Source organism: Numenius arquata, chromosome 11, assembly GCF_964106895.1.
Source record: "Numenius arquata chromosome 11, bNumArq3.hap1.1, whole genome shotgun sequence".
Classification (NCBI taxonomy): Eukaryota; Metazoa; Chordata; class Aves; order Charadriiformes; family Scolopacidae; genus Numenius; species Numenius arquata.
Window position 1 is genome coordinate 43,495,615 of NC_133586.1, and position 12,635 is coordinate 43,508,249.

General features: G+C 50.2%; 1 protein-coding gene across 1 annotated transcript in view; it reads right to left on the reverse strand.

Moving 5' to 3' along the window:
• Nucleotides 1-625: 625 nt before the first annotated feature.
• The window catches only part of FNIP1 (folliculin interacting protein 1), a 70,129-nt gene continuing 58,119 nt past the window's right edge, over nt 626-12,635 (reverse strand). The window contains exons 13-18 of the mRNA XM_074155811.1: nt 11,035-11,204; nt 8,305-9,730; nt 7,781-7,949; nt 5,457-5,654; nt 4,994-5,109; nt 626-3,848 (exon numbers count right to left, since the gene is read on the reverse strand). Of these exons, the coding sequence (XP_074011912.1) occupies nt 3,770-3,848; nt 4,994-5,109; nt 5,457-5,654; nt 7,781-7,949; nt 8,305-9,730; nt 11,035-11,204 (2,158 nt within the window). The 3' untranslated portion in view covers nt 626-3,769. The remainder of the gene's footprint in view (nt 3,849-4,993; nt 5,110-5,456; nt 5,655-7,780; nt 7,950-8,304; nt 9,731-11,034; nt 11,205-12,635) is intronic.

Here is a 12,635-nt window from a genome sequence, read left to right on the forward strand (position 1 = left end):
GGACCCGTATTAACCCGTAAGCTCTAAAAGCTGCTGTAGGGACACTCTGTGACATCTTCCCAAGTTCTTCTTTCCTGCCGTGTGATTATTACTTCACTTTCCTCGACAGCACTACATCATAATTTGAAATTACATTTTATAAAGCCTTAGGACGACTTCTCAATAACCTCTACTCCCGCGCAGCAGCACGGGGAGACAGAAAAGGGATTGTAACCGGGCAGCCGGGCACAAACATGGGAACTTCTAGGAGAGGAAGGACAGACACTCTGCTCGTGTGACAGACTGCTTTGGGAGTGGATGGGACCACAGCTCTACGGACACGTCCATTCTCCCCCTGCAAAGTCCCACATCAGCGTGGACTGAGCCACATCCCCCTCTTCCCGTCGCTTTTTTTGGGCCAACAACATTCCCAAATGACAGGACAATAATTCCTAGTTGAAATGACTAATTCCTTACGAGCCCCCGAATGCAACAGCTGCAGCCCCTCCGAGTACTAGGACACACGTCCCGAGAGGGATGCGTGAGAGGGGACGGACCGACGACAGCCCCGAGGTGGTCACAGTTCATACACTCCCCGACACGCTCCGGCTGCAAGTACAAAAACTGGACACAAAAATGTACCAGAAGTAAATGGACATACTGTATTTATTGCACAAATTTCCCCTAAAATTGGGAATGGTTATTATAATACAAGTGCACATCTTGGGAAATATATACAAAAACAGAAGAGATAACAAGTATGTACATTTTACCCAGCATTTTACAAGTACCACCATCTAAATAATTTAGAGAAAGCAAAAAATTGTCATAAAACATCTCTAATGACTAAGAGGGAAAACACAGGCAAGGTGTAGAATCCTTTCTTTTTAAATATTGTTTTGTTCTTAGCAGCCCAGTGTTTGCCAATTGCAACAAAACCCCAATTTGCTCATTTGCGTGCCTAATACACTGAGTTTTCAGCCAGAAAATTAAGACATGTTAATGGAGATTGGTAATAGTGGAAAAAAAAAAAAAGAAATCAAACGTTAGTTTTCTATTCACATAAAACAATCGCCATATACTTTTTAAAAAGCCGACGCTACAGTCCTGTAAAAGATCCCTTTTTGTATTATTTAACAAAGAGACTCACGTACCGCGTTGATCACGTACCCTAAGAGTTCACCGAGAGTGACTTCCCCTCACGCCGGGGTTTCAGTGGGGGTTCGACCACACGCCGCTCCAGAGGGTGCCACCCCGGGAGCCACCTCCTCCGGGACCGACTGAACACATTGTCACGGGTCATGTGCGGCAGAGACAGATGCCACCCAGTGACCACCTTTTTCTCCTTCTCAAGTTAATACCAATTTCCAGCCGTGGAAGGGCCTTTCTTGCGAGTCCAACCTCTTCAAAACAATACCCACAATTCGCCCCATAATGGTTAAATGGGGGAGAGCGCGGTATTTTCCTGTAAGGATGTCTTATAAGCAGGGTCCTGGCAGTGCTGGGGCTACGGTGCAGCGCTGCCCGGCTACTCGGGCACGTGGAAGGAACCTCCCCTTGGGGTCCCACCAGGGCCACCAGACCAGCAGCGGGTCACTGCTGCACATCTACATATGACGGGCAGAATCATAACCGCGGGCTGTGCAGCGGATCGTAGCAAAGAGTTAAAAACTCGTATTCCGAGCTCAACCCGCTATTTCATGAAAAAATGTGTTTACACAACTGGGCCCCTACATTTTGTGCTCATTCCAAAAGCCAGACGTCATGGAATTGTGTGGCGAAGGAGGGACGTTTGAAGAATAGGGGAGAAACGTATCCTTGGATCCCACGTTAAACCCGAGTTTCTCCCCGGCAGCAGTCAGCGTGAGATTTTCCACACACCGGAGTTCCAGGTGACACCGCCTTGTACTAACGCGGGGTTTCCTCGCTAAGGGAGACTCAGTCCCGCGGGGAAAGGGCCTGTCCTGGAGATCTGCCCTGCGACAGAGCCTTCAGTGACGGATTTTAAGTATTACTGAAAAAAACCCCACCGGGGGTGAACTCCTGGCCCCAGCGAAGGAAGGGAGGAGAGTTCTGTGGCTGGCAGCGGCGGGGCAGGGATCTCTCCTATTGTTCTCAAGTTTATCAAATGGTTAAAATAGATCTGTATTTAAAATAACTCGGCAAACAACAATAGCAGGCGGGCTACGCTACTGACAAGATGATTACAGGACGGCCTATTTATAGACCCGTTTATAGAGCTGAGCGACCAAGTGAACACACATCTCCTACTTCTGGGGATAATCCACGGATTTCCAAGACGCTAAAACGTAATCGATGAAAACAGAACCTAAAAACCAGCAACAAGAATTGGCTGCCAGGAGAGACACGTGGAGCGAAGCCTGCGATGAAGCGTCCAGTTAAACTGAGGTAGTAGAGCCTTTTGAAAACATAATCCACCGACCAACCACTGTCTATTTACATTATTACTGACACCAGCTTGGGTCCATCAGCCCTTCCTACAGCTATCGTATATACAATGAGCAAACAGCGCGGGCTGGGTAAAGGAGAAATGCTGAGAATAAAATAAACAACATTTCCTGCTGGTAATTCCACGAGTGAGTAGAAAAGGGAGGAGAATCAGCTGCATCAAGGGTAGAGTTGTCCAAAAATAATTTTGCTATCGCTATCCCATGGTGTAATCAAGGTTCGGTTTTTTTGTAGAACGGTTTTAAAAAATATATCAATTCGTTACCTGAGCAATTAAGGGTAATAGTCTATTCGTTTTTTTTGCCCCCGATGCTTTGGTACAATTCCTTCTAGTTCGTTATTTCAATAGCTGACTGACTGCTGTAAAAAAGAACGTGACGTTGCAAGAACATTATAGACCATAAAAAAGTTAGAGGTAAAGAGTCATGGCGTTCCGGGGACCCCACGGGGAAATCTCAGCCAACGCTCTCTTCAGTTTTTTTTTTCCTTTTTCCCCTTAACATTTTGATTAGGTTGTGGAAGAAAAGCATCACTTAGTATAAAGCGACATTGAAACATTATAAACATTTAATACTGGTTACAACGCCTGGCCCAGAAAGAGAATCTCCATCGCTGGTCTGTCTGTCGGCCGCTTCCTCCCTCTCCCCCCCACGCCCCCGCTACTCCCTCTCCCCAGGAGAAAGACCATAAATAATAAGTTTTGGAGCTGAGCATCATTAATAAGCTTTTTACAAAACAAACCATTCCTCCCTCCCCCCCCCCCCCACCCCCCGCAAGCCCCTTTCTTCCTCCGGGAAGTATCCAGGAGTTGACTGTGGCGTGAAAAAGTAGAAGTTGTTTACAAATGGTTGCAGCCGGAGAATGGCACAGCCCTTACGGAGCTCCCGGGCAGCAGCAGCCAGTCCGAAGCCCCTGCCTTCTCGTTAAGTATCTAATTGCCGACAGCATCAGGTATTTCTCAAAGCAGTTCTTCCGTGCGTTTCCCAATATAAATTACAGTCAGCCACTGCGGCAGAAACTGGTAAAAAACGCGGATCTTCAGCTTTTGCTAAAATCTTTGCTTCTCTGTGGTTGAGATCCCGGGCTTACTCAGTTTTCTTTATCTTTATCCTTTTTATATAAATGAGCGAGTGGGAGAGAAAAAGCCTCCAACTGTTTGCAGTCATATAAGGAGGTGCCGCAGCTCAAGGAGCAGTTTGTTTTAATTACTTCAAAGAGAAAGGAGCCAGAACAAGTTGTTTTCCACTTGGTTTCCAGAGGGGGGGGGAGGGGAGGGAAGGGGTAGGGAGAAAAAAAGTCACCGTCTGTGGCCTCTGGCATTTTAAAGCAGTATCTGGGCAACGTAGGGAGAGTGGGTGCTGGCCACCGCTGCCAGCAAGGGGAGGTCGCTGGATTCAATCCTGGAAGGAAGCAGAAGGGTCATGTTTAATCGAAGGCAAAGCGTAGCTGGGCCTTGGTAGCCACATTGCCCGCTCCAGCCCAAGCGTTTGCGCTGGGGCCGGGAGTTTATGCAGCTCCGAGCGGCTGACGAGGACGTCCCTCAAGTCAAAGTGACGCCGATTGCCCTCTCTCCTCCCACAGCGGTGACACACTGCAGCCACCGGACCCTTCTCAACATCCCCTCCCAATGTTACAGCCCCACGCCGTCACCGCTGCCTCAGCTCCTGCCTCCCTGGTCCTTGGGGTTTTCATAAAACCAACAAAGTGATGAGAAAGCGGATGGAGGGAGGAAAACCAGCAGGTTCCTTCCTGCCCTCAAAGGGAGCGATAGTTGGGGGACAAAGCACAGGAGCAGAGGATTTAGGAAGAACTTCTTTGCTGTGAGGGTGGTGAGAGCCTGGCCCAGGTTGCCCAGAGAAGCTGTGGCTGCCCCATCCCTGGAGGGGTTCAAGGCCAGGTTGGAGGGGGCTTGGAGCAACCTGGTCTGGTGGGAGGTGTCCCTGCCCAGGGCAGGGGGTGGCACTGGATGGGCTTTAAGGTCCCTTTTCACCCAAACCATTCTGTGATTCCATGACCAGGCTAAACTCCTTCTGCAGCTCCCGAGGAAACCCCGGCACCGGGCTGCAGCCCACCCTGCCCCAGAGCCTTCCCATAAACACCCCTGAAACAGCTCCTCCTGTGCCCCACACCCCCAGCGGGGAACGATGTGCCTTGCAGGACACAGAGGGGGGTTTCTGCCATGCGGGGCAAGCCATCGCAGAGGAATCAGGTGCCCACATTGTTCAGTGGTGACCGACTGTCCCGGTTCAACAGGACACGGTTAAACACATCTGAACCACGACACCGACCAACTAAGGACGGAGCCTGAGCAGCTCTGAGGCACCGGGCCCACCTTCCTGCCCACAGGGAGGAGAAAAAAGCTGGGGGATCCTGTGGGATCAAGCCACGGCTGAGGAGAATCCTAAAGCCACGGGTAGTTTGTGCCACCCCGTGTTTCCAGCCCCACTTAGGGACCCGTTTCACCGTGCTCAGAACCAGCCCAGGCAGAGGACGTGGCCCCGGGAGACCCAGGGCAGCACCGGTGGGAGGAAGGGTGCGATCGTACCCCAGCACCAGGCCCAGCTCCTTGACGTGAACTCTCATCTGGCCCTTGAGATACTCGGACAGCATCTTGCTCTTGAAATACAGCTCCTGCAGCCGATCCTCCAGGTGCATCACACACTAGAAAGCAAAGGGAGCGGGGTCAGGGAGGAGACAGGGCTGTAGGGGAGACCCCGCGCGTCCCCTGCCCCGGGGAATCGTTAGCAAGACACCGGCAAATTCTTCTTCACTGGCAAGATTCTCACTTTTGAGCAGAAGCCTTTGATTGCACATTAAATCGGGATTAATGAGGGAGCTGCCTTGATTAGAGAGCAGCGCTTAAATGGACAGGTCAACAAGCTACATCAGGGGATGCTACCAAAATTGGGGATACAGATAAATTAGGCAGAACTTTACACCCTCCTTAACCCACAAAGCGAGAGGATGCTTTAAAAAACATCTCCCTCTCGATCGTCATTCACACTTACGAAGTTTGGAGATAAATTATGCTTGTAAAGCTGCAGAGTGGAATGAAGCAGGTTGGAGACGAGGCTTGAGACTAACACTTCTTTCCCGAGCTTGTTGTCGATCATCCGCCTCTGGCTACTGGCCACTTGCACCGTCCACTTGTCCGTGTCTGCAATAATGCAGACGGCTTCCGCGATCGGCTCGTCCAGGACAGGATGCTAGAAACAAACAAAAAAACCCCAAAGGGCGGAACCCTGAGAATGAGGAATGACAACGGTCTTCTCCCAAAACACCGTCACTCTGGATAGCGGGGGAGAGCGTCCCAGGCACCGCCGCGTGTGAAACACAGGAACACGTGCCAAGAACTGCGCTCCGTCTGATGAAAACACACCTTCACTGGGAGCAAGACACAGTCCTAGAAGGATCGTTGCGTCGTTTCTTTCATTTTCTTGTAGCCTTGAAAGCGTCTCCCTGGCTGACAATGAAATCTTTTGATACTTGCTATAAAGAGTTCTGACATATCTAAAGTATATTTTAACAGAAAGCACCAACTTCAACATGGCTGTGTGTTAACGAGGGCGGTTTTATTCCCAGTTGTCACTGGTTTCCCTTCACCGGAGGGGCCAGCAGAGGGAGTCAGGAACCAAGCCTGCGCCCGGCTCCTCCGTTCCTGCCCAGCAGCGTTTCCCCTCCTGCCCAAAGCCATGGAGATGTTAAAAAGGGGAGTATTTGGACCCCCCAAAGTCCTTCCCTGATACATTTTTTGGGCTGGACTGTTCGGAAGCACCTCTTCCCAAAGAGCCCCCCAGGGACTTCACGCAGGACTGGGCTGCAGTTACTGTTTCACTTGAAAATAAGCAAATAAAATCTTGCTCCCTCCTTTTGTATCCTCTCAATCTTTGACTTCAGCAATCGAAGTTGAACTCTGCCGACTTCAATGAGCCAGCAATGTGCCCTTGTGGCCAAGAAGGCCAGTGGCATCCTGGGGTGCATCAGGAAGAGTGTGACCAGCAGGTGGAGGGAGGTCATCCTCCCCCTCTGCTCTGCCCTGGGGAGGCCCCATCTGGAGCACTGGGACCAGTTCTGGGCTCCCCAGTTCCAGAAGGACAGGGAACTGCTGGAGAGGGTACAGCAGAGGCTACAAAGATGCTGAGGGGCCTGGAGCATCTCCCTTATGAGGAAAGGCTGAGGGACTTGGGTCTTTTTAGTCTGGAGAAGAGAAGACTGAGGGGGGATCTGATCAACGCCTATAAATACTTAAAGGGTGGGTGTCAGGAGGATGGGGCCAGTCTTGTCTCAGTGGTGCCCAGGGACAGGACAAGAGGAAACGGCACAAACTGGAACGTAAGAAGTTCCATCTAAAAGTGAGGAGAACTTCACTTTGAGAGTGGCAAAGCCCTGGGAGAGGCTGCCCAGAGAGGTGGTGGAGTCTCCTTCTCTGGAGACATTCCAAACCCACCTGGACACATTCCTGTGCAACCTGCTCTGGGTGGACCTGCTTTGGCAGGGGGGTTGGACTGTGTGATCTCCAGAGGTCCCTTCCAACCCCACATGGGGTGGACATGCACCGCTAATGGGTTTTATTTCAGACACAAAGGGGACAGGAATGCGGAGAACGGCCGCAGAACGGTGGCCGTGCCGTCTGTGTAAGGTGTGATGCACGTTGTTACCTCAAGAGGTGCAGAGGGAGGGACATTTCGGAGGCTCCCATGGAGCTCTCAGAGGAGCAGACGCCCTCCTACCCGTCTGGGCATGGGTCTTCCCCCATTCCCTGGGGAATAAACTGGAGGGGGGCGGAACCACGGTGCTCAGTGACAGCCTGATCTCTGCTATAAAAGGGGTAGGAAACACCACACTTCCCCATCACGCCTCAGCTCATCAAGGAAAAAGCTGCTGCGGAGAAGAGATGGTTTCCAGCACCCCTGAGAAGCGTGAGTCCCCAGAGGACAATTATCTGTATATTGTTTTCTCCTTTTCCGACGAAGCTGGCCCTGCTTTGGTCCCATTTAACACCGTCCCATCCTGTGGGCGTGCACCCATCCCCAGGCTGCGGGGGACGGTGATTTCTCTAGGGCTTCGTACAGAATCCACCTTCTCCAGCGCCTCTCAGCTGCCTTCTGCGGGAGCTTGAGTTCCCGTCCTCTAGATTTGCAGTGAAATAACCACGTTTTTTCAGATACATTAATTGAGAGAGAAGAAAAAAAAAAAACTGGTGACCTGGGACTGGAGAAACCTAGAGAGAGCTGCGACAGTAAATATTTCCACTTCCCGCAGGTTTGTACATTCAAAAACATTTGCCCTTCCCTACTGTGACAAATAAATTTACCAAATATAGCTTAATTACCTGCACAGCATGAGACAAATCCGACACCAAGCAGTGCCTCAGCTTCTCATCGCTTCCTATTCCTTGCAAAACGAAGTCGGGGACATAAGAGGAGCAGTAGCCACCCAGTAAGGATCTTCCAAAATTGGCGATACTGGGCTGGACAGAGTTCACTTCAACTAATTTTGACCTGCAGGAAAGGCACAGCGAAGAGATGTAGAAGAGTAAACCCCAAATTCAGCTCAGAGAGAGGGTGCACTCTCACATTTGTCATCTCTCTTCTAACTTTCATTCAAGCACTTTTTAAAAAGAAAAGAGTTTAAAGTCAGCTTTTGCAGTGGAAGAAAAGGATACGAGCCAAGATCGCGACGCACAATGAATATTTTTTTCCAGACCCCTGATCTCTCTATATTCTTTTACAATCACCAAGCTCAGGAGACACTTTTCCAACCACTGATGCCAAGTTGGGCTACATTCCTCCCAACATGTGACACGAGAAGAGGCTCTGTCTTTTTTAGGCTCTCCTGCTGCCAGAGAGAACTTACCCAGGGAAAGGAATCTCGTATTCTTCTGCCCAGTCTTCTTGCTCTCCTCCGTAATAGTTACCGCCTGCTCTGGTTAGATCATGACCTGTGTCCTCACTTTCGCTGTCACCCAGGGCACTGTCTGAACTCTCATTTCTTGGAATGTCCCAATCAATTCCCGGGGCGACTTTTTTCTCTACGTTTTCTCTGTCCCCATGGGGGACGCGAATAGAGATGTTCTCTCTTTGGTCCTGCTCATTAAAGCAGTTTTTGTAGGTCTCTTGTCGAACAGAGTCCATAAATTTACAAAACTCGCTAGGTGCTTTGCCAGTCTTTGTACATAGCTTTTTAGAAAACTCTAAACTACTGTTGTGAGCGAGGAGGTCTGGCGCTGCTTGCCCTGGAATATCGTCAATAGTCCGGGTTTCAATTGAACTGTCATCAGTAAAATATTCGTCAAACAGACTCATGCTCTCGGCGGTGTACGGGTTTGGATTCCAGCTCTGATGCTGAGGAGCGACTGGAGGGAAGCGTTCAGCTGTCCCGCAGTCTCTATTTTGGTCCTCGACGCTTTGTTTGGCTTCACAGTTCGGATCAGCAGACGCTCCCTCCTCCGTGGCTGGCGGGCTGTGATGCCTGGCAATTTGTTCCACCACTGCCTGACTTCGGAGTTCGATGTCTGAGTCGGGTGACATGGAATCTCCGATGAGGAAAGTCACCTTTGTCTGCGCCTCGGCAGCGCTGCAAGGGAAGGCGTCGCAGAAGAGCTTGTCCGGCGGCTTCTTCTCCACAGCGATTCCGGGTGACCTCGTCACACCCACCGCCTGGTTGCCCGATTCCAGCGACTCTTCGTTCCTCCACGCGTTTGCCGTCGGCTCCAAAGCAGATTCCGGCACCGCTCGTTTTTCTGGCGAGGCTGAGCCCGTGCACACCACCGTCTCCAGTTTCGTGTCCAGGCAAGGTCTCGGCTGCTTCACCTCAACAGCATCTTCCTGGCACTCGTCAGGAACAATAGTTCTGTTCTCATCCGAAGACGTTTCCAGCTCCACCTTAGGAGTGTTTTGAGCGTCTTCTCTCTCCTGCTGTGAGACACCTTCTATGTTTTGCGCAAGGGAAACGGGACATTTGCAGTATTTACAGCTACAGTTGGGAGTTCTCGTTTCCTCAGACTCCGTCGGCAGCAGGTTGCCCCTGTTCTTGTGCATCGTGACAAGCACGTACTCCGATTCTTCCACCTCTCCCTTCTCCAGCGTGGTAGTTATCACAGTTCCAGGCATGACGATGGCTTCATCTTCCCCATTCTCTAGGAGATGCGTCTCTTGAAGCTCAGAGCATCTGATGAAGTAAGTAAGGAAATAAAGCAGTCTCTGTACCAGGTCATGCCTTTTGCCCACCACAACTGTCTTCGCTAGTCTCACGGGTGATCCAATAGCCCCGTACAGGTCACCTAGAGCAGGAAACAAAACAGCCAATTAGCTTCCATCTTTAAAACAAACTATTCTTCTAACAGACAATTGTTGTGGCCGGTTTTCAAAGGCCTAGTCTACAATGGAAAAACACTAAAGCAGATGGGTGAGGACAGCTACACTAGTATTTTGTTTTCAATACAGAGAATCCCAAAGATGCTGCTGGTATCGGCTGTAAGGTGACACGCTGGTCAGGGAGACATCTGATCGCACGTATTAGGGAGTATTCGCACCACCAAACTTCAGTGCCTCGCTTCGGAGGCTCTTCTCCAGGCTCCTTATATAGCCACGGGAGAGGGGAGGCATCTACTCTGAATTACCCGGGATAGTCTGGAAACTGGGCTGAACTTTTACCCACCGAGAGGAAGCTTTAAGGACAAACAAACCTATGCCAAGAACAAGGGCAAAAAGGGACAGTGGCGGGTGTGTGGCTGACACCAACCTTCCTCTCTTCCCTCCCCTGGAGCTCTACCATGGGTTGGTCGGGTTGTTCTGAATGAATGAATTCCAGATTCACCTGAGGAAGCGCCTGTGCACGTGGCCAACCTCACCCCAGTGGATCCCTTGAGTCCCATGAGCTCTGAAATCAAGTCTTCGTGCCAAGCCCCTGGCCATTCCTGCCTGTTCCAGAACAGGGCATCCCCGCAAAACTCTCCTTTCCCTTCCCTAACCAAATTCCATGAGAGTCTGTGTGCAGAGTGGAACGGTCTGACCGGAGCAGGAAGCTCATCTCCTCCTCTCCACTGGGCAATCAGAAGCCAGGGTGACTCGCTACTCAATGGACTGGGCTTTGAGACCTTCCCCAGGGGGTCGCCTCGTCATGATTTCCTGTCACTCCTTTGCCTCTCGTATTGAGAGTACGGTCATTTCTTATCAAAAGATGGATTTCCTTGATTTGCTCTTTCCAGACCCAGGCTTATTCAAAGCAGCATCCCAAGAATTAAAAATTTATTTTCCTTGTAGAAGGAGGACCAGAGGAGGACTGGAATCCTCCACCATCACAAGGGCAGGTGACCCTAAGAGACGTGCCATAGATGACTAAAGAGGGCTTTACTTTTTGGCTGCCATTTTATAATTGATAAAGCCTTAAGAAATTACAGCACATGTTAAAAAAAAAAAAAAAATACAGTGACCACCTCTAAGCTTGAAATACACACTTTTGTTTCGTTTTGAATTTAAGAAAAAATTTAATTTGGGGGGGAAGTAACAAGCATCCATAAGAACCACCACGCGCATCCCCGTTGATGTAAAGCTGCTGGATGGTTTCGAGGTGTTTGCCACGTACCGAGCTGTGCCCACAGCGGGTTGTAGGGATGAGTTTTGGCCAACATGTCCACGCTCTGGGAAGAATGCTTTTCCAGGAAGATCCGTATGGGCGGCTGGCCGTTGGGCATGACGGTGGGGACCCAGGCCAAGTGGTTTGTCAGCACCGCAGTCAGTAAAGCTGGTAAAAACCTGAAAGCAAAACGGTCAACATTGGGTTTTTCCAGGTACACACTCAGGATGTCAAACTGACAGCAGTTCCACAGTCTGTGTGGATCAGGGGTTGTAGGAACAACCAACCAAAGTCAGCAGAGATCATCCTTTCAGTCTCGGTTCTTTGGGGAGGGAAGGGAAGGCTGGAACCTCCCTCCCACCCCTGCAAAGCTCTTTTTTAGAACACGCGTTTAAAGTAAAATGAAATAAACTTGTGGCATCTCGGTTCCTCTGCTCGGCAAGAATTAGGAGACTTCCTATTTTGCAAGCTCCGTGTTGTAAAACACCGCAAAACCAACTCACTTTGCTTACTGTAAGAAAACAGTGACAACGTGTGGCCTCTGTACTCCAAGAAGGAGATCCCAAACCCTCAAGATCTGTGACTACTGATGAAGAGGAAGCCTGTTGCTACCAGGCATGTCAAAGAGCTGGTTGCTGTGTTCTTTCATATAACTGTTAAGCAATTTAAGCATATTTGGCTGCTCCTTTTCAAAAATAAACCCCTCCAAAGTTCTGCAGCTCAGCCAGAAAGGCTGTGTCCTTACACTGGTGAAAGAGTTTTCACTAGAGAAGCAAGTATGGCAAAAAAACCTTTCCGAAAAATGTAAATTATCTGATTTACCGTAACGCTAGAGCGTGGTTTCTGCTCCCTGGAGGGAAGGCTTCCCTTCCCAGTCCCATTCCCCGGCAGGAGGAGGAGCAGGAGCGCAGCCCAAGCCGCTCGCACGCCGACAGATGGTGCTGGCGGCTCAGGTGCCCGGGGAGGAAAAGACTCAAACACCACCGAGCCTCAAAATAACGCCATTTGAATAGTTTACAAGCACCAGGAACCCTGGGGTTTACATTTAGCCCCATTTCCTCGCTAAAGACAGCTAAAGGAGGAAAGGAGATTTCAAACTGGATTGAAAAGAATACGGGGCTTGATTTTCCTCTTGCTTCCATCAGTGTGAATCTTACTGTATTTAAAATAAAGCAAGGAAACAAACCCAAACAAATGACTGTTTAAATGTCACCGAGATGTTTAGGGCTCAGAATGGCAGGGACCAAAGGGGCTAATCCCAGGGAAAAGCTTCTGCTGCAGCAGGAACTGATTTTAAGAAAATATATTTGAACCCCTGACAACTCCCTGCGTTTCTCCCATGGCAGCGAGGCAGGAGAGGGGGGGGACCACGCTGACCACCGATTGTCACCCCCCTGTCTGGGAGCGGGAAAAGATGACAAAGTTGGTGGTACAGCTGGGAGATGGTGGGCAGCAGCCCCGGAGCCAACAGCTGGTCTCCCGGTGCCATTCCCATTCAAACTTCACGTGTTTGTGCTCATTTTAGGACTTTCATGGAGCCAAACGCCTGAAAAACTCCCCCTGTTCATGCCCTGAGGAAAGAGGATGGAGTGTTGACAAAAGAGTAAATT